Source organism: Nesoenas mayeri (assembly GCF_963082525.1).
Source record: "Nesoenas mayeri genome assembly, chromosome: Z".
NCBI classification, from domain to species: domain Eukaryota; kingdom Metazoa; phylum Chordata; class Aves; order Columbiformes; family Columbidae; genus Nesoenas; species Nesoenas mayeri.
The window spans coordinates 64955997-64983287 of NC_137542.1; the positions used below are offsets into that span (position 1 = coordinate 64955997).

Genomic DNA, 27291 nt, shown 5'->3' on the forward strand with positions numbered 1-27291 from the left:
AAAAATACAGCTTGCTTTAGCACTGCTGTACAGTCTGTGTAGGCGTAGTCAGCCCTCAGATCACGGTAACTGTCTGGAAGAAAAATCATGGGAGTTACTTAGTATGCCATTAGCAAGAGAGCATTTAAAGTGATGTGCATCTGTTGAGAGGGCTGCTAATGTAGCAGTGTGTGGCAAATCGTTCAGTCTTTTTTGAGGTAAGAAACAGAACCAAGGTGGTTAGATTACATTGACTCGTCAGCTGATCTTTGTTAATACCAGATTAACTGAACTTGGAAAAATAAAGATAATTTAAATGCCCAGTGAAAATGAAACTTCATTATTTTAGTTTTATTGCTCAAAAAATTTTCCTAGAGGTTAGCATTTTGAGAAATGATACCAGCTACCACAGTCAAAACATTTAGCTAGGATAAAATAGTTACCTGGCCTGTAGAGCCCAGTTAATAGTTAAATTCAAACATCTATGTATTGGTTGTTATAGGGAGGTATTTTGTGGCTGATTTTTTTGTGACTGACTGGCTCTCTCCTTCTCACTCCCCACCAAATCCCTTTTTATGACAGGAGCTGTACTCTAAGCTGCATTCTCTTGGCAAGGTTGAATCTGAAAGCCTGTTAACCCTGACCACCCAGCTTGTCAAGGAAAAGCTGCCAGCATGTGAAGTGGAAGACATCGCAAAACATGAACAGAAGCTAAAGGAGTGGGAGCAAGAACAAGCACTTCTCATTGAGAGAGAGAGAGAGATGAGGGAAAAGGCTAAGCAGGAGATGGAAGCTAGGAAACTGGCTACAGCATCTGCCTAGTACTGGAACTCAAAGACTGCCACAGTGGTCTGTGTTTGTCCATCAGGGAGCTGAAGTCCTCACTATTATTAACATTTTACTTCAACCCTGCCGCAAGTACGAATGTATGTGACTGCTGTATGCAAATTAAACTGTTCCTATTTTGCCTGTTTCTTGAAGTAAAGCATGTGGTTTAGAAATCATCATCCTATATATGCTATATTTCCCTCCTACCATCAGCCGGGCGGGGGGTGGGATGGAGAAAACACAAAGAAACAAAGGCAGAAGAAGTAGCTTGCCCTGTGATGGAAGGTGTAGAGGGTGGAAGAAACAAAAGCAGAGTGAAGAATTTCAAATAAAAGTTGTTTCAGTAGGGGTTTCTCACAGGAAAGAAACGCTTGGCTGCTCTGAACCTCAGACACTAAGAGGATTAGCATATATTGATTGCTTTTATGCCTAGTCCATTTGGAAAATTCAGGCTACTATAGATGGAGTTTGAAACCTAAATTTAGACTGCTTTTAAAAATACTTTCAGAGTTTCAACCTAATGAGTTAGCAATTGCACTCAGATGTGCCTTCCCTGTAAGGAAGGTAGATATTCCTGACTCCGCTGGTGCTGCTCTGCTGCAGGTTTAAGGTCAGTAAGAAACGTGCACAATCACTTCAGCAAACACCAAGGAGCCTCATATGCAGCACGATTTCCTTTTGTATTCAGGGCGCCATTTCATGGAGGTTTTGACCTAATTCCCTCCTTGCCTGAGCTGTCTACATGGTTCCACATGCCCCATTCTTCAGACCAGTAAAACAATGTAGCTATTCATACAGAGCACAAGGAAATGGCAAGGGAAGAAGGGATCATAGTGTGTTGGCTGTGGGACGCATCACCGCCAGTCTCTGCTTACATTCCCTGTCACCACAGAAGCTCATCAGCTGCAACAAGCAAACTGACAGGGAAAATAGGGAGCCCCTAGTAACACCCTTGCTGTATTGCAGCTTGCTATGGTGACAACAGTGTTGTCTCACTGTGCTTTGCCACGGGGTCTGAGAAGCATTTCCAGTTTTACCATACACAGCCATAAAACTCACATCACAAGCTCACTGTAAATCTAGTGAGAACACTCTGGAAATCTGTGAAATTGTTTTAAGTGTAGGAAAGCATCTTACCTGTATCTACCAAATACCTCTCCTGCTCTCAGCAAATGCGTAGCCTGGTTGCTCTTTCATGTCCAAGAACTTGGCAATATTGCCCTTCACTCCATCTTGTCAGCAAGCCCTGTAGTCTCTTCCACACTGCAGTTAAAGAGTGCTGTCTCCAGGTAAGTGGGATGACCTAACTAAACAAGTCATTTTGTGGCTCGTACTAACTAAACCAGCAGTGGACTTTCTGGGGCAACTTTTCTTTCTGAAGTCTGCTGAAGTTTTTTCCACCTTTCTTGGTCTAAATACTTTCTAATTACTAGGAGTAGAAATCAGGGAGCCTTAAGGAAGAGTAGGAGCCCAACACACTCTTAAGAACAATTTCCTTAGAACTGGTTTTAAGGAGGTCATCACTTCCAAGTCCAGCCACAGGGGATGGAAGTGATCCCACTGCCTGCAGGTTTCAGTTTTTCACTGTCAGAACGTGGGTTGTACCTCCAAAGGTTCACAATTACTCCTGCGTCATTATTCCTTTCTCAGTGAGGCCGCAATGTGTCCTACCACAGTTCTGTTTGTTTATTGATAGCATCTGTTTCTTGGCAGCACAAGGACCCTGTTTCTGCCCCCTCCTCTACCCTCCCTCTCCCTGCTTAGCAGATACGCCAGGCTGCTAATGCTAATTGGGCTCCAGCAAGCTGCCAGCTGCTGTGCCCCCTGCTCTGCCACAGCATGCTTCGCTTCCCCCACAACTGACCCCCCTTTGCATTTATTTAGATTTAACTAGGCAGCAATAGCAGGAAAAAAAAATCCTCTAAGCTCGTAACCTAAGATAGAGTATTGCAGGTTGCCTCCTTGTTCTACTCCAGGCACTGTGGATTTGAAGGCTCTGATCACAGTCCATAGCCTAAACTCGGTGTGGATAGAACCTTTCTCTGCCTTTGCCCAAATCTCTTCCTGTATCCCCCTCTGCCTTTCAAAAGAAGGGAGTTGTCCTGCCAAATGCTTTGGAGACAGCAAAGCAGGTTCCTGGGGCCAGGTGAAGAATACCAAACCCAAGACGTGCAGCTGTGTCCAGACCATCTAAGGAACCAAAAGCTTTCACAACCTTCTTGTTTTTCAGTTCCATCAGTATCACCCTGAGAGAGAAACTGCTTCTGACATATCCACCACCTGGGCCAGCTGCACACCAAGAGGTCAAGGGACCTGCATGAGAGATTCAGTTTTTAGGAATTAAATGACAAGATGGGTGTCGCCAGATCCTGATAGAGGTGTCCCTCTATCAGCTATGTCCCCACCAACTAGCAAAAAGGAAACACCAGCCTTCTTAGGTGTTGTGGGTTTCTGGAAAAAGCCACAGAATCCAGTTCCAGTTTGCTGCGGAGTCTAGCCCAGCACTGCTGGGTGCCTGCCCTGCAGCTGGCACCAGCTCCCACGGCAACCCTGTGCTGCTCCGGGAAATTCAAGATTGGGTTTTGTATATTTTGTGTTATTTTCTCTATTTATTAATAGCATTAGTAAAGCATTAGTAAAACATTTTTAACTTTTTCCAGCTTGCAAGTCTCTCTCCCTTTTCCTCCTATTACCTCTCCTTAGTGGGGAGGGCGAGGGGTTGACAGGGAGCATCTGCCACAGTTCATTGTCACCCTGCAGTAAAAGGTGGCACTTTATGAAAGTTTTTGAAAAATTTCCCTACTCATTATCCTGGACTCTGTAGCTAACGACAGAGGAAAATCTCCCAGTGCTAGAAGCAATACATTTGCTTGCAATCACTGAGCTGTGCATGCAAACAAGGTGACCAGCTGCCTAAATAATACTTACCTACACTGGCACTTATGGTACAGCATTGCCAGACTTGCATATGCTAAGCAATGTTAACAGCTCCCCTGTTTCTCCTCAGGTGTGAGAGAGACCCTTCTCACAACAATACTAGCCAAAAGACACAGAAAGCAGTACAAATGCAAGTCTGTTTGGTATGTTAGCTCTAATTGGGCTGCTGTTAGGAAAAAAAAAAAATAAAAAACGGCACTTTAAAAGTTAAACCTCTTCCTTTTAATTCAAAAAGCAGCTTCCCAATTCAAATCCATGCCAGTCACCAGATACGCTGCTGATTAGGTAAGCAAATATGTAACTCTTCCTCCCACAAGTGTCGCTGGCAGAACACTTCCAGTGAAGCACTGAAGGTCATTATGCATTATTCACAAGAGGAAAATTACAAATTTATTCCCTTGCAGCTCAAATAAGTGTAGCCCGAAGCCTTACACAGATGGACCCTATTTATGGTAACACCCAGCTTTATCAAGATAAGGTTACTGGATGCTCTCAGGCCTCCTCAGATGCTTTGTCCTACACACAGCACTGGTATTGAGCCCCTTCCCGCAGCTTCTCCCTCCCACACAGACCTGTCCCAGCTGCCTGCCTGCCAGTCCCCAGTGCTCTCTGAACACCCTAAAACTGTGGGGCAAGCATGATGACCTGCCCTAGATGCAGATGAAGTTCGGCTGGTACAAGGGGGTTTCTGAGCTGAGCAGCCATCACTGTGCCACTGAGACAGGCAGAAGACAGCCTGGGGCACAGGTTAGCCAGTGTCATCTTTTCTCCCATCTCCTCAGGAAGCTGGGAGTCATAGTTACAACAGGGAATTTGCACCCTTGACTTTGAGGGAGGCAAGATGTGGATCACTGAACAGCATTTGATTCTGCAAATACTACTGCTGGTTTTGCTGAGGTTGTTTCTGTAGAAATGACAACTGAACGTAGAAAAAAGTGTTTCTACTGAGTATTTAAGCACTTCTGTGGAAAGTAAACTTAAATTTACCTTCCCATAAATCTAATGATAGCAACAATTGTGATAAAGACAAGGCTCTTTGATTGTAGAAAAGAGACTACTGCTGACATAAGTGACAAACAACCTGAACTTGGGACAGTGACTCTTTCAAAACTGTGAAGAATGAAGTATACATCAGGCATTGGCGACAAAAAATTAATTTAAGAGTGTATGTAAAATATCTTTCAGTATTCACAAACTTCTCACTGAACTCAGCTAGTAATTGCATAGTATTAACTCTGTTGCTGCTTGCTGATAAACTCAAGGCCACTCAACCCATTCTAAGTTGCAGATGCCCCAGACACAGAAATAGCATTAGAGCCCCATTGACAAGCACATTAGATTATCTGGACACATTAGATTATCAGGACAAAATTTAGCTTTCAGTATAGCTTGTTTATTGCATATTCTGACAAATCCTATCTTAAATGAACTGGGAAAGAACTTAAAAGCCTGTCCTGGTCCTTACACATGCTCATATAATTACATCTTTGGAAACTGTAAACTCTTCTTGGAAATACTGACTTGTGCTCTAGGGGGTTCATATTAAGTATTTAAGTGGCTCAGTGGTTCAGTTTACCTTCAGCTCTTTAAGCTATGAAAGCAACACACCTGGGCTGAGATAAGATGAGGTTTACAAAAGCTCAGTCAAAATTAATTTCCAGACCTCAATAGCTATACAGGGTGTAACCTCAGTGTATATAGACATTGTTATGAATATTTAGTTTTCTTTGTATTAGAATGTAAGTCTCATATGTTTCACCTATCTTTCCTGTGTAACTCAGGCCAAGTTGCAGTATGATGCATAAATCATGGCATATGCTATTGTTTTGGCAGTGAAGCTGGCAGCAGATGCAGTCACCCTCCACCCCCACCTTGCTGGCTATTCACACTGAGCCCAGTAACGCTGGAGGTGTTGAACTGCATAGAAGCACCTACATCAAGTGGGAAGGATCCATGAGAACCAGTGAAAAGAGCTCATGCAGACTACAGCACCTGCTGATTTGGTTCTTTATTTCTCCTTAGTATTTAATTTCTGGTGGAAATGATGCTGAGTATGCAGTGAAAATCCAGCAAATCACCTGGCAAACTGAGGGCATTCAGCATCACTCAGCCTCTGGTGGTTTTGGACTGAATCTGAAGATCACTCATGCAGCACAATGGAGGACAAAGCCCTGAGGCCTTCATGCTGCTGTTTGCTGGTCATGTCTGTGGGGGCTGAAAGCAGTGACCACAGCAGTAAGGAGAGCTAAAAAACTGTTCGCTGAATGAAGGACCTGGACAATATTCGTGTAGCAGAAGTACCACATGCTCAGAGATACCTTCTAGAAAGCCAAGGAGCTTTGCTGCAATGCTAGGAATGAGCTGTATCTATGAGGTGTCACCATGGCTATTGCTCAAGAGACCCCTGGACGTTCCTTTTCACCCAGTCCTAGGAATCATGAAAAGCTACCAACTACAGGGCACTAGAAATCATTATTAAAGAGTGTCCAGGGCTAGGATTCCACAAGATAGATCCCTCATTTTAGACAGACCAAAAAGGTCTGAGGGACTATCGTTTTCCCGTGCCATCTGAAATATTTTGTAAGCAGATTGAATTTGTTCATTAGCAACACCAGCGGAAATAAAATTTCTCCTCCTCAGCAGCTGTGCTGAAGAAAGCTTTCTTCTGGCATCTGGAAGCAGCAAGCCAAACACTATGGACCAGGCTGGGCTGCCTCTATCCACGGAAACCATGGGTGTTCCCACCTGTACAAATCCAGAACTTCACCCTGAAACTGCAGGTGAATAACGGGTTGAAATCTGACCTGGTCTGATTTGCGCAATCCTTTTATTCTATTTTAAAAGTTGCATCTCGCTACTCTACCAGCACAGCTCGAAAAACCTTGATGGAAACGTATGTAGGATTACACTTGAGATATAAGATTTGCAGCAGTTGACTCCTGTCATCTGGTCTTCATTTTTCTCCACTTTGCCATGCTTAGCTCAATTCAAGACAAGCACAGTACTTCTTACTAATGTCATTGGAAGTTAGAAATGAACTGTTTACAACTACCTGAAAGGAGGTTGTAGCATGGAGGGTGCTGGGCTTTTCTCCCAGGTAGTAAGTGGTAAGACAAAAAGAAATTGCCTCAAGTTGCACAAGGGGAGGTTTAGATTGGATATTAGTTTGTCGGGCATTGGAACAGGCAGTCCAGAGAAGTAGTAGAGTCAACATCCATGGAGGTGTTTGTGAGATGTGTAGATGAGGTTCTTAGGGACATGGTTTAGTGCCAGTGTTAGGTTAATGATGGGACTTGATGATTTTTGGGTCCTTTCCAACCAAAATTATTCTATGATTCTATGAAACCTTAGATGTTAGAGATGGATAAGGGCCCACAAAAAGAAAAGACTGCTGTCTGAAGGTGAAGGAAATCCTGCAGGGCCACTGCTTCTCCTGGGAGCAAACACACCTTGCTCCCTGCTGCCCCAGTCTTTACCTGATTTAATGTCATTACCACTTCCCCAAGCTAAAGAGTGTAAGCATTGCCTGCTGCCCTTCATCACGGCAGGCATCACAGTGTCAAGCAAAACTAAAAGGCAGAAAGTCTGATCTTACAGTGTCCCTTTAACACCAGCAGAGTAAAAGTCTGATATTCATAAAGTCAAAAACTAAACTGAGAGCTCATCTTCCCTAAATGCTCTGTCCACTCTCACTGGGCTTAATGGGCAGCACTGGTGGTCAGGAAAGGTCCATGTCCACTGGAGACAATATGTGCAGCCATTAAATAGAAACAACTTCAGAGAAGACCTCTTTTCCAAACTAGGATGGGCACAGTTTGATGTAACTTCATTGGGTGTCATCTCTGAAACAGCCTCTTGAATGCATGTTTTCTCATGCTGCTGAGGCATACAAAAATGAGAACAATGAAAATCATGGTAGATTGTGGTAATGTTTTATGCCACAAGAAGTGAAAGTAATCCTCCACATTTGTTTTCCAGTTTCTAAATAGAGATTGGTTCTTATCTAGCATTTAAATAGTAATTGATCTTTTGAGAAAAAACTCATATAGTAGGCAATCATGATTGAAGGGAAGGGAAAACTTAAAATTACATACATACACAAAGACAAGAAACATGTCAACACCACTTTGCCACTTTTTTATTTTATTGTGGAACCAAGTTTGTTTCCTTTACATCAAATATCCTCAATGGAAGAGGGGATATTGCACACAAATATCATAAAAGCACTACATATTACTTTCACTGGAAACTAATTTTCTACATTAGATATGACTGGATAGAATAGAAGTGATGCAGGATTATAAGACATAATACCATACACAGCTGCAGACTGACACAAACACCATTCAGAACAAGAGAGAGGAGGTGTGTGAGGTGCTTCTCAGCCAGCAACAAGACTGTTTCTTTCCATAGTTTGGAAGATAATGGCTGCATGCAAATGCGTGAAAGCATATTTCAGATTTCTTCTTTTACAGTTGTGATTACAGCCCAGTCTTGAAGAGGTAGCTCCTGCTGTCTGGAGCTCCTCGCTAGTCTAGTGCAGAGAAGCTGCTTTTTTCTTTTTTTTTTTTTTCTCTTTTTTTTGCCTTTTATTTTTCCTTTTTTTTTTTTTTTTTTTTCCCCTTTCTATATTTTTATGACATTGTTTTACTCAGTTACTTACTTTTTTTTAGATTTTTTTTTTGTAAAGTCACAACAAACAGACTTTTCTCTTTTTTATTTTAAATAGCAAACATTTTTAAACCAGGTGAATAATATAATTGCGTCCTAAGAAATGCTTACCTCTAGTTGCTTTTAGTGTTTGTTCAATTATTAAGTGAAAAGATGAAAGCTTACAGTTTCTTTCAAGTGTAAACATTATACTTTTTTCTTTTCTAATAAATCCAGACCAAGAAAATTACTATTTCTCTCAAAACATCATTACTGAGCAAGAACCTCTGGCGACAGATGAACAAAGAGAAGCATATGACAGAAATGTCCCCAATGCACAGTAAGAGCTCTTTGGAGCTGGCTTGCTTGTGATGGGAGGGATTGAAAATTGGATTAACAAATAGATTAAATCTTAGTAAATGAGCATCAGAACTCTCCTAAAATGCATTAGCTATCATAGACAATTAAAAAAACCCCATTCATCTACACAGTTATCTCCATTCACCACAGTATGTAAAATAAGTAAAAAGAAAATAAATGAAAAGTGATATCTGTGAAAGATGGGGTGAAAATAGAAGTCAATGAAGTCAGGCCCACCCCAGGACTTTGAAAAGGCATGCAAGAGGAGCCCTGTGCAAGTTCAGGAATGGGGTGGGATCCCCAAAGTTGAGCCTTCATTGAATCATATGAAGTAGTATAGTAACAGCATAAAGATCATGACTGGGGATGCTGTTATAGGTAACAGCATCATTTAAATTGAGTGTCTTTTACACTCAAGTATTGAGTCTTTATAATTAGAGTAATCAATAACAAACCATGCTCCTAGAAATCTATGCTGATCAACAGCACTCATCGTTAATGTACATGGTACATTTTGATGACTGTTACACTAAACTAATTGTGTAGTAGTAGGACTAGCACAGTTAGATTAGTTCCACAGGCAGGAAAGACATCAAGGGCAAGAGGAGCTAATGGAGGAGTTCATCGTTTTGTTGCACCCAGGCGATGCTGCCGTTTGAAAGGGAATGGATGGAACAGGCATTACCATACCTCAGAATAGCCAGACCAGGGTTTTGATATTCTTGTAGCCACAAGAAAAGTGAATGTACATTTTAAGATCAGCTGTAATTGTCTAATTATCATTCTTATTTTAAAAGAAAAACAAATACTTGAGCCATCACAAACTCATGTGGGGAGACTTAAGGCTTGATTCCAGTTTCATTTACAGTAGGATCAAATAACTGTAACTTCCCTGACTGTAGTGAAATTGCTCCTGATTCGCAGGAGTAAGTGGCATGAGATTAATCTCAGGACCACTGCTGTACCTAAAACAGATTTTCTACCAAAGCAGAGATAACACCCATTTCAGACATTTTCAGAAAATCTGTTCCCACCCACTCAAAAAGTTTGAAATCTGACCTATAGAAGAAAGTAGACAAAGCAGAGAGAGTTGTAGAAGTAGTACAACTATTCTGCCAAACATTTTGCCTATAACTTTGTAGACTATGTATTACAAAAGCAATTTTAAGTGAATGATTATGAGCCCAGCAAACGTGTTTGTTTTCACAATACATTTCCATCTGCCTTTTGTGCCATAGTCATTCTAAGTTATTCTTCACGCCTTAAAAGGTATAACAATAAATAAAACAGCATTGCTAGAGATACCTAAAAAAAAGATAAGATATTAAAAATAAATCAAAAACCCCCAACAACAGATCAACAGTAATTCACAGCATTAAATGGGCCTCAGGAACCCACATTTAAAGGACCCCAAAGCAGTATTAAAAAAACCCTCATAAAAATTAAGAGTGCAAACATATACCTATTAAACAGAAATAACCTAACAATGTAAAATTGAAATAAATTATAAAAAAATAAAATGAGGTCATAGTTCACTACACTGTGAAACTTAATGTCAACCATAATGGTAAATCATGCTGACCAGCACATATATCCATTCTGGAGGCCTTTACACTGTCTTTAAATTCAGATTTGCAAAACTCTACAGTGTAACATGATTTTTTTTAATTGGGGTAAAACTTCTGAGACTGGAAAATCTAAACTGTCTTAAATCACAGAACAGTGATGCTGTTCCTCTGCAAGCAGCCTAGAGGAGGAAAGGAAAGAGGAGAGGAAGGAAGAAAGGAAGAGTGAAGGAAGAGTAAAAGAAAAGGTGAGGAAAGAAGAAGGGAAAGAAGAAAGGAAGAGTAAAAGAAGAGGAAATGAGGGAAGGGAAGGGAAGGGAAGGGAAGGGAAGGGAAGGGAAGGGAAGGGAAGGGAAGGGAAGGGAAGGGAAGGGAAGGGAAGGAAAGGAAAGGAAAGGAAAGGAAAGGAAAGGAAAGGAAAGGAAAGGAAAGGAAAGGAAAGGAAAGGAAAGGAAAGGAAAGGAAAGGAAAGGAAAGGAAAGGAAAGGAAAGGAAAGGAAAGGAAAGGAAAGGGGGACTTATTTTAGCTTATTGCTTATTCTATCTTATTTTAAGATCTTGTGAGGGTACAAGATGTAGGTTACACCCTTGTAAGTATTAGGAAAGCAACATTTCAAATCCCATTTTCTGTTGGGGTCAATCAATTCATTTTACCACCAGGGTGCCTTTCCACCCCTCCCACACCCCAAAAAAAGGTATTGGCAGTTGACTATTTTCAATAAATTTTACCTCAATATCCATTCTCACTAGAACCTTAAACAACATTAATCATTTATCTTACAAAACTACTAAAAAAATTGCCTTCATCTGAAAAATTTTTCTTTGTATTTTCCTGTAAATTAAAACATTTGTTAAAAATTCATCTATTAAAAGTTCACGCAACACTAAAAAAAAGGTTTCTGTACATTTATCCCCATCTTAAATTAAACAAAAAAGGTAAGACAAAGGAAGTTTGAATACTGTACAGGCTTGCAGGTAACCTTTTTCATCACTCTGAATGTTTCACTAAACATTGTAACTCTGATACTGGACACCATTTCAATCTTGCTTCCGCAGTACAAAAGAAGCTCTCAAAAAAATGCTCATCTTGCCTTATTGAGCTGTCCAGGTGCATCACTGAAGCTTTCACATGACTAACATAAGGAATTCATAGCACCAAGCCACTAGACCAGTCAGATAGGTTTCTAGTACCACACGTGCACACTCACACATCTTTACTGGTGTAACTATGATCCTACACAGATGTTTTATAAATTTGCTGTCTCAACATTAAAAAATAAGTGCATCAAGTTTCTTTGTACATTCAAGTCACTTTCTAAGGCAAATTGTCTACTGTATGTACTCCTGACCGCTTTGGTATTTTGCTTCAGTTAATCAGCAGTGGACATGGGTTTCACACATGTGGACTGGCCATTTCTGGCTGGAGTGAGTGGACTTTCACTGGGAGCATGCCTTAGACCAACAATTCTGCATGTTGAAAGAAAGATTTTAGACTTCATGCATATTTGGCCTATGATTGTTATGGTATGTCAGTATGCAGAGTTCAAAGTAAAGTGGAAAACTGCTGATGAACATTTAGGTTGTGTGTCCCTTCCTAGCCACATTCTATTTCTTTTTATTTTCCAGCTATTAGTGCTGCAAAATAAGGATCCCCTTGGGACAGCTCAGATTGATAAAAATTTCATTTTTATTTTCATGTAAGAGCATAAACAGACTGCAGGAAGCGATACATCTATTGCCATGAGACTAATGCAGATCTAATTATTTATTACTTTCTCCTCCTACCCATCCCTTTCTCTCTCTTTTTGTTTCTTTAGAGGGCAAATGCCTCTACCTGGTAGAAGTCAGTTGGGGTTGCTAGTGCATGGTTTCCAAATGTTCAGCGGAGATGAAACTGGATCTGTATTTTCACAGTAATTTGAACCATACTATGGGAATACTGTTAATTTCCCTTAGCAATCAGCAAAGACTGAAAAAATATTAGTGACTTGCATCACCATGACACAGTATAACATTTGGCAGGTATATAGTTCAGCAGTTGAAATAGATGGGTCAAATTTTTAGAAAAGGTGTTTGCAAACTGAACAATTTCTGGAAACAAAGTTTTATCTTGTAGAGCATGGTCTCATTTTTACAGCTCAATCTTGCATGCGGGAAAAGATTCATCTTGCATAACAACAGTGCTGCTGCTTGCCAGAACCATGATGTTGAGGTCCTGCTGTTTCTCATGGGTCTCTTGGTACCATTCCCTCATTACTTCAGAGTCATGGGTCGGGATTAAGGTCACCTGCAACAAAAAACAGAAGAAGTCCTGAGGAATGGACAACAGAAACAGCCAATAAGGAAAAACATGTTTGTAAGAAGCCCCAGCCAACAAGAATGTTACTGTTTGGAAAACAGTGGGTCTTTATGCGATAAATACTTGAATATATGGTTGGATTAAAAATAAATAAATAATCACATAGCTAAAATAAAATTACTGCAAAGAATAAGTTTATCAAAATAAAACCATGATTTTGTAAGGTGTTGAGATGCAGCTTTCCAGAGAAGCAGTAATCTGTAATCTGCACTGATACTATTCAGATTATGACCAAATATTTTGTTTGCTTATTGATCATGATAGAACAGCACATGAAGTTTCCAAGTGTACATGATTAGCATACAATCCATTAAACATTCACACTCTTTCCTACTTACAAACGGCAATGTTTCCAAACTTGGACTGTATACGGTATAGTAACAAGATGAAACAGCCAAGTGGCCCTGTAAATCAACTCCCAAGTGTTCTATTCACCAGGAACAGGTCAGAAAGGCCAGAAATGTGGGAGCAGCTGAGTGCTGATGTCCTCTCACATCACCAGTGAAACAAGGTGCCCAGCTTGGTGACCCCATTCCTGGGCAGCTCTCACCCACTCCACAGGCATTCTGGCTTCCTGTAATTGCTTCCCAGAGAAGGTTACCTTTCCAGGTAGGGATACAAATGAAGAGCCTACCTGCAGGTTACTCTCCCACTGTGCCTTGCCCTCCAGCAGGGAGTCCAAAACAGCCCTGCTCGGCTCCTCAGCTGCAGCATCGTTCCCGCTCACCACATAGTAGGATGATCGCACCCTCTTGAAAAACTCAACATCGACATTCTTGCTGTTGCTGTGGTTGGGAATGTACACCAGATCCAAATACACTGGAGGTCCTGGAGGGACTGCGGTAGATTTTGCCACCTTAGTATTCCCAGGTCCTTCGGAAATCAAACAATGAAAGAAAAGATCACAGTCTGGTTAAAAACATGCATTTATTAATTACCATTATAAATGCTGAGGTGAGATGTGTCAAATTGTGGCATTACCCTTATACACCTAATGACAGGTTCCAGCTTTGTTGTGTCCCAATTAGAATAGTAATGGGAGGAAAAACCTGAAGAACTGTAACTATAGAATACAATAAAAACTCACTACCACATAACCAACAATTGACTAAACCTTTCCCAGTAATATACTACTATCACCCAACAATTACTGTGTAGGGCTGTTATTACTGAATTACCATTCCATAAATGGTGGTATTATTTTCCAAGTTAAGAGGTACAGCCTTTCAAAAGTCTCAGGTATGCATGATTATAAAACCTAGGGCCACACAGCGAGCCATACAGATTAGAAGCAGTCCTGAGATTTGGAGTATCACCACATTGCAAGTCATGGTAGCTGTTGTGCTCAGACTGCTTCACATGTGCAACACGAAGATACTACACATGAGCAGAAAGAGGGGCAAAGAGGAACCTGGGAGGACAGGTTGTAAAGCAATTACTTCAGGGAACTGAGAACAAGTGGTTTTTTGCCTGCTGGATCCTTATTTGCATACACAATTTAGCCACTTATCACAAAAAGTAGAGGGAAGCATGCTTTTGCTGTGGTACATAGTAGAGTACTTGTTGTAAGAAAAGCTTCAGTCAAAAGGGAGTTCAAAATTCAAACACCTTAAAAATACTACGTGAAAAAAAGTGGCTTTTGCTATACACTGGATCATGGTGTGAACTGAAAATCAGAATTCAACCAATAATTTTATCTAGATGATCACCATTTATGTTCTATTAGCCTTCTCATGTTGTTACAGAGAATGAAGTTAGGTAAAAAATTATCTGACCAATACGCTCTATTTAGGGTCACATACTGTAAGGTCAGCAAAGTCCATTACAGTTGTCTAGCATGCCCTGCCATTCATAACAGGGCAATGTGCCAAATAAGCATCATGATATAATATTTCCTGAATTAGAGAGTTTTTACTATGGATTATATTACAAAATATTTTATCATCAAAACATCTGTGATGGATATTTCTGCATTGTGGATACCAAGGCTGGATATAATATTAGACCTTACATTTCACGCTTACATGTCATTATAAAACAGAGGCTTGTCTTCTGCTCTAGTGCATACCTTAGAAGTATGCTTTAAAGAATCAGCATCTCATATAGAGCTAAAGTGATGAAGAAATGTACAGCATGAGGAATTACACTGCTGCTTTGAAATGTATCTGCTAACAGAGATATGAAAACCATGTTTGAGAAAGGGACAATGGACCACTCAAAGTGGGGAAGCTAAAAACAGTCGAATGCTGGTTTGTTTGTACTGAATCATAGACCTGGTCCTTGTAAAAAAGCTTACAACAGAACAACAGTCCTGACAACAGCAGAATCAAAGTATCCCCCAAACACTCTCTAACAAGATCTGCCAGAAAAGACTGGTACAATGCCTCTTTCAGTAATCTAATTAATATTTTATTACTACTTAGAATACACAACAGTCATTCAAAATTAAATTAACTTTCTTGATGTTCAGTCATCATTGATGGCCCAAGACTTTAACTGGATTATATGATGAACATGGTTAGTTCACTGAAAATATCCTTTCTACTGTTATAATTTTTTAAATACTCCTTTTAAAAATTAATGCAGCAAAGTAATAAAAGCATCCAATGGCCGATAGTACTTTTGCCTTCCACGATATTAAACTGCATTAATTTTGTTAAGAGAATTGCACCTACTTATTTCTTAGGATGAATATATTGGTTCACTTTGCTACCGATTTCAATTAATCTAAAGTGATACTTTTAATTTTATTAGCTGATTAACAGTTTAGACAGCTAGTGTTAAGTTCTTTTTACTTTATATGCTGTATGAGCAAACTGACACATCAAGCTTCTTAGATTACAAAAGTTAATTTAATTAATTTCACGCATTTAAATATGGCCTTTACAGGCTGGATTTATATTTAAAGCCTGGACTTTCTTTAGGGGTTTGCTACAAACCACATTCTCAGCTGCTATAAAGGCAAACTAACTTCACTGCCTCAACTGAGAAAATCTTAACACAACTGAACTGCTATCTGTCTTTACCTGGGGTTGCAGTCTTTGCTGACTTGGATGTTGTTGTATTTGCTGCATTCTTAGTGTCCTTATCTTTCTCTTCCACTCGGGACTTTACTTCTGGAGTAGAGATATTTTTGGTTGCCTTCTCCACAGACTCCTTCTTTTTTGAAGAAACTGTTTTGGAAATTTTGTCTAAAGATTCTTTCGTAGCTGGCTTTGGTGAAGCCCCTTGTTTTGATTTACCATCACTTTTTTTAACAGGAGAAGATGACTTGGTCTTAGTACCCTGCTTTTTCGTCTTTGTCTTTTCTTTGAGGTCCTTCTTCAAAGATTTACCCAAATTCTGATCAACAGGCAGAGCCTCTGGATCAACCATGGAAACATCAGGGTGCCTAGGAGAAGGGCTGCGATCCTGCATTGGGACAGGTGGTGGGTCAATGTGTTTGTACGTAATTGTCTTGTCTGTCGGAATGGTTTCTGACTCATCTTCAGAGTCAATGTTAGCATCTGCAGTGATGGAAGGACATTCCTCAGTCTCAGGGGGAACATCTGAATCAGTCTGAGATGGGGCGGACTCGCTCACAGATGTGGGAGGGGTTTCATCACACTGCCGCCCTTGCTGCTTTCCCCCAGAAGGTGGCTGGGCTCCCCCAGATTGAGTTAATGGCTTCTCTTGATCTTGAGACTGTTCTTCACTTGCAAACCACTCAAGAGGGTTTGGGTTGATAAATGAGGGTGAAAGTTCAGTTTTGGGATGTTTATATTCACAAGAGGACACAAGGCACAAGTCAACATCTTGGCGGGATTCTGCTAACGATTTTCCTGGAGTGAAATGTGCAGTTGCTTCATAGGAATAGCTAGTAGCTTTGGGTGACCTGGTGGCTCTCCCAGTTGTCTCAAATGAGTAATCTGTGACTTCAGGTGAACTGGAGACTTTCCCAGTTGTCTCATAGGAGTAAGCTACTGCCTCTGGTGACATGGTGGTTCTCCCAGTTGTCTCATAGCAGGGGCTAATGGCTTCTGGTGACTTAGTAGTTTTCCCTGTTGTCTCATAGGAGTAATCCATAGTATCAGGTGATCTGGTAGCTTTTCCAATTCTCTCATAGGAATAATCTGCGGCCTCAGGTGATTTGGTGCTTTTCCCAGTTATCTCATAGGCATAATCTGTGGCCTCAGATGATTTGATAGTTTTCCCTGTTGTCTCATAGGAATAATCCTTGGCTTCAGGTGACCTCGTGGTTTTCCCGGTCATCTCATAGGAATAATCCATGGCCTCCAGTGACCTGGTGGTTTTCCCTGTCATCTCATAAGAATAATCTGTGGTCTCAGATGTCCTCATATCTTTTGTAATTTTTTCATAGGAATAATCTGTGACCTCAGGTGACCTGGTAGTTTTCCTAGTTGTCTCATAGGAATAAACTGTGGTCTGAAGTGACCTAGGAGATTTTCCATCTGCCTCATAGGAGTAGCTAATATCCTCTGGTGATCTAGTAGTTTTCTCTGTGGCCTCATACGAATAGCTAAGATCTTCTGGTGACCTGCTACTTTTCTCTGAATCTTCTTTTTCTGGGCTGAGTACAGGTTCTGGACTGTGCTTTGTTAGGGGTTCCTGGTAACCAAATGCTTTGACAGAGGACATTTGCAGTGACAATGAAGGTGTGTGACTAGCTGATACTGCTCCTGTGATTTCAGGAGGTGAATCTGGAAAACTAGGAGAGTACAGAGGAGAAGATTCCCTTGGAGTTAATGGAGATAGGTCAGACTTTGGTGACAGCTTTTCTCCTAGGCTCTGAACCTTTTCTGAGGTAAAAGAATGTAGTGACATATCCGTGGGAGGAACGGCACCTGAATAAGTTTCCTCTGGCAGTGGTGAGGTTACCTGGGAAGGTGTATGAGCTGATGATGTTGAGGATGAAGCTTCAATTTGAGAAACTGAAATAATTTCTGAAATATCTTTCTCCTGAGAGTAAGATGACTGCTCCACAGGGGAAATCTTCCGTGCATAAGTAGGCTCCTGTATATCTGAAGGACTATAATCTACTTCTGTTGGTCCATTTTCAGATATATGTTGCATACTAGTGCCTAAGGTAGGATATTCTGGAGATTGCCTGCTGAAGTCCATTGCTAAAGACTGCTCAGGGGACTCCTGACCAAATTCTACTGACATAGTTGACTGCTCAGGAGATCTGTGGTCATGCACCAGTGTTCTTGATTTTGCAGTTTTAGGTGAGAAATCTGGTGGAGAAATTGACATGGGCCTTGGGCACTCTTCCTTAGATGGAGACATTTCTGTTTCCTGGAAAGTTGTTGGTGTTTGTACAACTGACACTGAAAGGGAATCATCAACTTCCGTAGAGTGTGGAGATCCAACCTCAGCATGCAAGGAAGGAGATACATCATCAGTAGTTGGCTCTGGAAATGAACTAGTAGCGACAGATGCTGTAGAGACAGAAGCTACCCCTTCTATATGGGAATATGTGTCTTCTGCTACAACCTCATCAACAGGAGTTGCAGACTTGTCAGAAACAGTGCCTTCAGAAATGGACATTTTGGTATCTTCTTTTAAAGAACCAAACTGACTGATATCTATTTGAGTAGGTGAGAGATCACCTGCAAACTTCCTTTCATCCAAGGCCAGTGAAGACTGCGAGCTGCTGGGCTCTGTATCCTCCATTTTCCTCTCTAGGCTGAAGCCTTCCTTAATTACCATAAACTCCATGCTTTTTTCATCTTGTTTTTCTTGAAAAAGGCCCACGGAGCTGGCTTCAGAAGCTGGGCTCATCTGAACAGGTGATTTTTCTTTTTCAGGTTTGCCCTCAGAAGGACTTTCATAATCTCTGGTGGGAGACTTTAAATCAGCACTCAAAAATGTATCATAAGCAGTCTCTGAACCGATGAGTGGTGGACTCCGTAGAGGCGAGAGAACCTTTTCAATAGGAGATTCTGAATCTGGCACAGGCTCATCCATAGGGCTTACTCTGGATTTTGCAGATTCATCTTTGACTTCAGTGAATTCAAAGCTAACAGGAGCTTCTGTTGACTTTTCACTGGTTTCAGAGGGAAGTTGACTGGACTTTTCATCAGTGGGAGACTGATAATAAGGTGTGTGGCCAGCACTACCAGCAGCAGATTGAGATGGAGATGCTACCTCTAAGGTTTTATCTTCAGGGCTTGCACAGTGCTCTTCAGCAACTTCTTGATGTACATCAGGCAATGTAGAAATGGGGACAGGCTCAGATGAGACCTTGATCTCATTGGGAGTGAGCGAAAAGTTCACGCTACGTTCACTCAGTGGTGTTTTAGCAACAGGTGATGGAGGGGACAAGCTGTCAGCTGGACTCTTGGCTGGACTACGTTTTCCACCAACATCTTCTTGATAGGGTTCTTTGATTTCTAGTTTAGCAGTGCTTTGGATTTCGCTTTCTTTCTGCCGGTATACATCTTGGAATGCAGATTTGCAGAATTTGTCTTCCTCTAATGAAGAGGGTGGTGAGATGGTAGAAGCTGAAGCATTATAATCTTTACCTTCTGTGGCTTCTGTTTTAGATCCTTCAGATAATCCATTAAAAGCATCTGGAAGTGGAGAAAGTTTAGGTCTGCCAAACTCTTGAGAGTACAGTGATGTCTCATACTTGGTAATGTTCACATACTCCTGAGAGGGTGACTCACTTTCCTCATTGTTAGTTTCATCACTCATGACATCCCGGGGTGTTGACATCTCATCCATTGGAGTTGGTTCACTGGATATTTCAATGGTAGACTGTGTGTATCCTGAAGTAGCAGTGAATTCCTCGGGTTGATCTTCCCTATTTTCTTCATCAGAAACAGTGGCTTCACTTTCTGAGCCACCAGGTAATGTCTCATCATGGATAGAAGAGGCTGGTTCAACTGCTGGAGATTGAGGTTCTGAGCGTTTTGCTGGTGTAATTATAAGTAGGCCATATTTATCTTCAACTTCACCAGCTTCTGCAGCTTTGTCTACCACAGCCATCACATAATCTTCTTCAGCTTCTATTTTTTCAGTTTCCTCTTCATCTCTGACATCTTCTGCTTTGTTTTCCTCCTCTTCTTCAGTCCCTTCAGTTTCTGCCTTTTCTATTGCTTCTTCCCTGTCTTCCTCAGCCCGTTCATCTGATGCCTCATAATATGCCTTTTCATCTTTAATGTTACCATCTGCTTCAGCCATTATTTCTTCAGACTTCTCATCGGCTTTTCTTGCTTTCTCCATATATGGCTTTGTGCTGTCCAGTGGTGTCTTTTCTTCCTCATCTTCACCATGTTCTTCAGCTTCTTCTGTCTCTGCCTTTTCCTCATAATCTCCTGCTTCAGATGATTCTTCTAAGCCAGTTCCTTCATCTTCGAACTTTTCATTGTCATCAGCCCTGTGCTTCTCCACAGGTTCCAATTCTTCAGGTGTCTGTTCACACTCACCCTCAGCTTCTGTGGTAGTTATGCCTTCATCGGAGGACTCAGCAGGTCCTTCGTTATCAATTTTTCCTTTTTGTACTGTGCCAGTGAGTTTCAGTTCATCCTCTATAAGTGCAACTTGAGGCTTTGTTTCCTTTATTGTTTCTATTTCTTCAGCTTTTAATTCCTCAAAATCCTTGGTTAAATCCTCTGGTGAAGACATAAGGGATCTCTCTGCTTCAAGTTCCTTTCCACTGGCTGCAATTTCTGCAGCTGCTACAGCTGCTACAGTTGTGGCAGTGACTCCAGCTGCTGCAAGAGCAGCTTGTGCTCCACTGACTTTGATCTCTTTCTTCACAGTCTTAACTTTTCCTTTTTCCTTTGGCTTTCCTGCAGGTACTGCTTCTTTTTTAGCAGGTTCCTCCTTCTTTTGTGGTTTAGGTTTTGCTGCTGGCTTTTTGGCTTCAGTCAAAGGAGAAGGTGTCTTCTTTGTTTCTTTAGGAACCTTTTTGATATCCTTTTTGGTTTCTTTTTCCTCCTTCTTGATTTCCTTCTTCTCTTCTTTTTTAACTTCTTTAGGTGAAGCTTCTTTCTTTACTTCCTTCTTGGTTTCCTTCTTCTCCTCTTTTTTCACCTCTTTTTTAACATCTTTCTTGATCTCTTCTTTTTTAGGCTTTTCTTCTTTTTTGATGGGTACTTTCTCCTCCTTTTTAGAAATCTCTTTTTTTGTTTTCTCTTTGTCCTCTTTCTTTTCTTCAGGTTTTGCTTTGACTTCCTTTTTCACTGGCTTCTCCTTTGACACTTTTGGTTTTACATCTGTACCTTGTTTTTCAGGAGTTTCAGATTTTGCTATTTGTTCTTCTTTACTTATTACATCTTTTTCTGCCACTATGGGTTTGGTCTCAACTTTTGTTGGTTTCTCCTTTTTAACTGGAACTTTTTCTTTGCTTTCCACCTTCTGAGGCTTCACAGGCTCTGTTATTTCTTCTTTAGATTCTTTTCTTACAAGCTTGCTTGGTGTCGTCTTTGCAGCAGGTTTGAGACTTTCCTTGCTGTCTGCTCGTTGTTTCAGCTTTGTTTGTTTCACAGCAGGACTAGCAGTGGTCCCGGTTAGGTCTTTTTGTGTAACCATTGGTTGTTTAAGAAAGTCTAAGTGTTTGAGTTTTTCTAGTCCTTCTAGGATATTATATTGGGTGCTGTTTCCAGGAAACAGAACTCGGATTATTTTCTCTGCAGGATTAGCTGGGTGCCACACAATCAGAGATGAGACAGAGGTGAAGTAGGATAATGGAATGTCTAATTCTTGGCCATTTGGTAGCAGGAATTCAGCTTTATTTTTGTTAGTACCGCTCCACTGCTGCATAAAATATTGCATCTCTTTGCTATTTTTGACAGGATTAAGAACATACATCTCGAGCTTGCCAACTCCCAATTTCTGAAATAAAATGATGGGGTCAATAGTATTTCCTGCATTTCTTAAAAGAGGTTCTGGTTTCAAAGACAATTTATTCAAATACTGGAGAGTAAAACAGGCTTCTTCTACACTCCTTTTTACTTTAAGGCTAGGATCCAGATTCTTCAGGTTCTCAGGTACATTAAGGAATACAACTCCTAAATCAGGTGAGATCAGATTTTTCATCCAGTCACTGTTGGTAGTAGACCCTTGGGACTGTTCCTCTTCTAGTTCAGCTATCTTTCGCTGAAGCATGCTATTGATTCCTGGCAGGTTGTCATCTCCAATGTGAGTGAGCAGAATGGAATCTACCCTATCCAAGTGACGAATAAGCTTCCAAAAGCAAGACTTTCTTTCAGATCCTCCATTGATAAGAATGTTGAATCCATTCACTGCAAACAGAGCAGAGTCCCCTCTTCCCCCTGGGAAAATATAACAGCAGGGTTTGGAGAGTTTCAAGAAGCCTCCTGAGGTTGGAGGTTCCAAAATGTCGAAGGGTGATGGCACTTCTACTGATTCTGAAAGATACTCTGTGAATTCAGAGAGTCCTTCCATTTCAGGCAATATGGAGGCTGAGTTGAGTTTAATGTTAATAAAATCTTGAAGGTTGTGTCGGTCAAGGTTGGAATTTTTCCAGTCCCCTTCCTCAGGGCAGAAAAGAGTTAGGCTGGCTTTGTTGGCAGGGTGTGTGGTGCTCAATAATTCACCAATCTAGAGTTGTAAAACAAAAGCACAAGAAGATGCACGTAAATTCATTTTTTAATGACAATTAGTGTTAGGACATAATCTCTCCTGATCAGATTGATAAAAGCATTTTTGCATTTGCCTCTGCATTGTTTACTATCCATCCTAGAAACTAAAGGAATCTGTTACCACAATTAGTTTGTTGTTTTGTGGGGTTTTTTTTAATACAAAGAATGACCTTATTTCTACTCCCTATTGCCCAAAGAATGACAGTACCCTAAGGTTCTCCCTTCCCTCATCCCCCCTTTACAGGAGGTTGGTACAAGCTTTTATACTGAGAAGGAATGAGGACTACAAGGCTAATGCTGTCAAAGCTCCCACTATCCCTACCATTCGCTCCTGAGTCTCCCTGCTGTCTCAATCCATCCAGAAGATGCCAGCCAAGTATTTAAGGGACAAAGCACATTCTCTTAATGGGCAGAGAGTAACTGTGACCCAGAAGAGGCTAGCATCCTCCCAGGAGCAGCTGCCTTCCTCTTCTCTCATGGGATATATTCCACCACGCCATCGTTACTGCAGTTTTTTCTGCAGGCTGGCTCCTGATATGCCAGCACAGCTCCCAGATTAACATGACTGACTGCAGGACTGTTTTCCAGAACATTAAAAAATGAGTTATTGCTTCAGAAATGCAAACAGCTACAGGTTTTGCATTTCTGAGGCTATGAAGTACATGGCTAAATAAAAAGCCAGAAAAATAAGTGTTAGGGTTAAAGGCTGAGGGAGCTGGGTCTCTTTAGTTTGGAGAAGAGGAGACTAAGGGGGGGCCTTATTAATGTCTATAAGTATATAAAAGGTGAGTGCCATGAGGATGGAGCCAGGCTCTTCTCAGTGGCAAACAATGATAGGACAAGGGGTAATGGAATCAAGCTGGAACACAAGAGGTTCCACTTAAATTTGAGAAGAAACTTCTTCTCAGTAAGGGTAACAGACACTGGAACAGGCTGCCCACGGGGGTTGTGGAGTCTCCTTCCCTGGAGACATTCAAAACCCACCTGGACATGTTCCTGTGTGACCTCACCTAGGCGTTCCTGCTCTGAGAGGGGGATTGGACTGGATGATCTTCTGAGGTCCCTTCCAATCCCAAACATACTGTGACTGTGAAATGGTCTTGCCATTACTTTGATATAAAACTATGGACCACAATAGTTGAAGTCTAGAATAACTCCATCAATTTTGACAGTATTTGATAACATACTAATACCAAAACCAGCTTCTGAAATAAAGGCACAGAGAACAAGAAGTTCTATGCCACAGTATGAAGAGTTGTTGTTCTATTCCTGTCTGAACTAAAAAAAAAAAAAATATTTGATGGTCCCAGATTAGTAGATAAACAAACATAAAAAGGTATGTCATATTTTATAACTTGTCCCAGTTCCACAGATGCTTTCATTTGATTTTTTTTTGCAAACAGTTAGGTTACATGTAGCCCATTTCTGTTCTATTTGTGCTTAGCAAAGAGACCACCAAATGACACAAACTACTTCTTTAAAGGAGTAATTCAGACACAAAATGTCAGAAGAAAGCATGCCAGCACAGCATCATGCAAAGTACCCCAACATTCTTTGCAGACACTCAATTGTTAGTTCAAGCTGTAAGAAGAGTTTTCATGAAGATAATATAGATTATGCTACAGCTGAATAATTCTGAAGTCTTGGACCATGAACTGAATCAGCAAAAGAAATGAATATATAAAAAATTAATGATGTTTGATTGTGGTACACTTCATGGGGCCTCCACATGCGTATATCTCACTCCCTTTGTTGGTGTTACATAATTTATTTTCAGCATTTACCAAAAATAAAACTCAACAAAGATGCATTGGCTGTTATGTAAAAAAAAAAAAAAATCCAACCAATACCTAAATAAACCAGAAAATAAATTTTTTTAATCTTCTTTTGTCAGCCCTACTTAGTATAAAAAACATCTGACAGGAGTACAAATAAATCTCACCCATATATCAGACATGGCTTTGTCTGAAAATGAGCGAAGGAGAAAAAAAAAAGGAAAAATATAAGGAGAAAAGGCAGGAAAGGATGAAAGATAAGGAAAACAAGAGAACGATTCCTGTTGTTTATTGCAGAAATAAGAAAAGAGGGGCAACACAGACCACAGTTCTGGAATGGATTTAGGATCTCAAGTATATTTCTTATTCTGTGTCCCTAGTTAGGGTTGAAAACACATTATTAGAGAGAGAAAAAAGTAGTGAAAGATCACTTCCTCCAGATGAATAAATCCAAGTCTGTTGCATAAATAAGGATATAACTTGAGTTACAGACTATTTCTCACTTAGGGCAAATTTTCTGGCTAGATAAAAACATCATATGGTAATACACTCGGCTAATTAATATACTGGGCCTAGTTTTGGGGTTAGTCCTCTCCAGTTTATACTCTACCATATTTGGATTTCTGCTTAAAACTCCTAAATTCTTTCTTTTCTACTAGAATTTGGCACTCCCAATGCAGACAGTGTTAAGCTACTGGCAGTACAGGCCAATGAAAAGTTGGAGAAAAATTATTGCAGACATAGATCACATCTGTTAGGAATAGCAAGCTCAGGAATACCCCAGAAAAGGCCTCAATGTATTTCCATTTCAAATTCAAAGTCACTCTGGGAGTGAAGAAATGTATCTCCAAACCTGATTGTCTTTTCAAGCACTGGGAGATATCCATTGAGGAATCCTCAAGTGTTAAAGGTGTCACAGCTGGTGAAGGCAAAGAGCAAGCTGGCTGCTCAGAGAAAACACAATATTTTTTTCCTATCCTGGATCAGAAAGGCTGAAAGAAAGGTCTTCCTCTGCTAGCTGTTGTCGCAAAGGCAGTGGAATGGTACATCTTCAGTCTTATGGCATGGAAGAAGTTGAAAACGCCAATGTGAAGCATTACCTGAAGGGAGTTCTTCAGGGTAGAGGTGGATTTCTGAATTAGACTTCAAAATACAGCCCCACAAAGAGTAATTACTGATTTGTAAGTACGTACCATGATCATAGTTCAGGTTTGATCCGGTGAAGTAAAAAGTGGCAGAGGCCAGAAATATCAACTCTACAGAGTGCCTACAGGTTTATAGAATTTAGATTGGAAAAGACCCTTAAGATCATCAAGTCCAACCATAAACCTAACACTGTCAAGTCTCCCAGGGTCAGGACAGGACAGGAATTCTTTCCTGTGGTCTCCACTTACAAGATCACTAACCACCCTTTTCTAGCCTTTTTTCTATTTTTTTTTTTTTACCAGTTTATAGACCACCTACAAATTTCTTGGTCATGAGACCCTTTAAACAATGTCACATACCGACTGCAGTACACAGACTGCAGTATGGCATATGTGATCTTCCTTTGTTTTTGTGAAATCTTGTAGAAGCAGTGAGAGCCCAAGGCTTCAGAAACAAGAAGCTGGAAGCCAACATCTCCCAAGAGCCAGGCTGGCTGGTGACTCTGGTGCCAGCCGCAGAGACGAGCCAAGTGTGCCTTACTCATCACCCACGGGAGCACGTCCTGCACACCCACCACTGCGGCAATACCTTGTCAGCTATAACTCATGGCCAACCACCACCCACGGCTGCTTTCCAGCCAACAGTTTTGTTTCCTAATGATAATGGCAGAGTTGGCCCCTAGTTTTGCATGTAGGCATAAATGTGTCACTCATTAGCCAGAGCTGCAAGGAACGTGGGTTTGCAGTTTCATAGAAAAGTAGCTTTGCAAACTGCCAGTGAGTTTTAGACATTGTACATGTATCAGTGAGCAGGAATCTAGCTCCTTTCCCAACCCTACAACCATAGGCTGAAAAAGAGGCTTTGAGAAAAGGATCAAATGGATACAATAAGGTCAGGCTGGAGCTCATGCAAACTTTGTTTTTTCAGTGCTGAACTTTAAGATCTCACTCCACTGACGTGCTCCTAAATGATTTTAGAAACGAAATTCCTAGGGATGCAGCCATACAGTTTATTTAAATATATACTATGTACAGCAGCCAAATTAAGTGTGACAGCTTGTTTACTATGGGTTCCTGCCCTATGGGAGCTTTCAGACACAGTACATTAAGCAAGACAGCAAAATAACAAGTCACGAAACAAATGGCATTAAATATTGGTATACTTCATACTTATCTCTTTGGTACATAAAAATCACAGGATTTACAGATTTCACTGGCCAAATTTTAAGCACTACAATAAAGAAACATATCAGGTAGGTGGTGCAAAAACACACAACTATTCCAACAGGCAGCCTCTGTCTTATTTTATGTCACCTATTCTTTAGCTGCCACCAGGCAAGAACCTGATGTCAAGATCAATTTGACTGCTTTCTATGTGCACCTTAGATTAACAGCCTGTATATTTTAAACACAGCATTATTTCCTTCCATTGTAAAAAAGTTCTCTGATTATCTGTTTCTGGAAGTTACAATTTAATTGCTCAAATTAATATTTAATACTTTAGTTAAGCAGCTAAAATCAGATCTAAATTAAATTAAATAAATGTTCCAAAAGAAAGCCTAAAATGAAGAGAAAAAAACATCAGCATCTAGCTGCCAGCCCTAAATCTGACAACACAGAGGCCCTTTTTAAGTCTTGTAGAAACCTATGCCATCCCATGACAATGGATGGAAGAAACTTTTCTGAACTCACCTCTTGATCTGTGAAAATCTCAATGAAGTTCTGAAAGGAGAATGACCCTGACTGAAGAATGAGTTCGCCTGTGTTTTCAAAGCATTGTCCAGTTAGCACAAGGAGCTTGTGTCTTGCAGCATCTGTGATCATTAAACGCACCTAGAATGAAGGAGAGAAACACATTACTAATGGAAGTAACCATGTGTTTCTGTATTCCACTGAGAATGTGTAGTTTATCTCTCCTAATTTAAAACATATTTTGCACCAGAGTCTCCAAGGACTGTCAAAACATTATCAAGTTTTAGTGTTGTTTACAAAAGACAATGAGAAAGGGTAAAAAGGAGGGACAAGAAGCAATTAGAGAGAAGGTCTGATGAATAAACCAAACTAATGACAAGGAAAACAGAG

At 40.6% G+C, this 27291-nt stretch overlaps 2 protein-coding genes across 3 annotated transcripts in view; one reads left to right on the plus strand and one right to left on the minus strand.

Moving 5' to 3' along the window:
* MRPS27 (mitochondrial ribosomal protein S27) overlaps positions 1-918 on the plus strand; it is a 46544-nt gene extending 45626 nt beyond the window's left edge. Inside the window, exon 11 of the mRNA XM_080362438.1 lies at positions 562-918. Coding sequence (XP_080218564.1) covers positions 562-801 — 240 coding nt within the window. The 3' untranslated portion in view covers positions 802-918. The remainder of the gene's footprint in view (positions 1-561) is intronic.
* An 11532-nt stretch (positions 919-12450) lies between these two features.
* MAP1B (microtubule associated protein 1B) lies at positions 12451-27042 on the minus strand (the record flags this gene model as incomplete). Of its 2 annotated transcripts, XM_080361969.1 has the most annotated exons (5): positions 26902-27042; positions 17134-22248; positions 15705-16929; positions 13313-13551; positions 12451-12606 (listed from the first exon to the last, which is right to left on the minus strand). In XM_080361969.1, the coding sequence occupies exons 1-5, from the start codon at positions 27031-27033 to the stop codon at positions 12451-12453; spliced, it is 6867 nt and encodes a 2288-aa protein (XP_080218095.1). In that variant the 5' UTR covers positions 27034-27042. The 2 variants fall into 2 exon arrangements, with proteins under 2 accessions (XP_080218095.1, XP_080218094.1); XM_080361968.1 differs by having other exon boundaries at positions 15705-22248.
* Between the last annotated feature and the right edge of the window lie 249 nt (positions 27043-27291).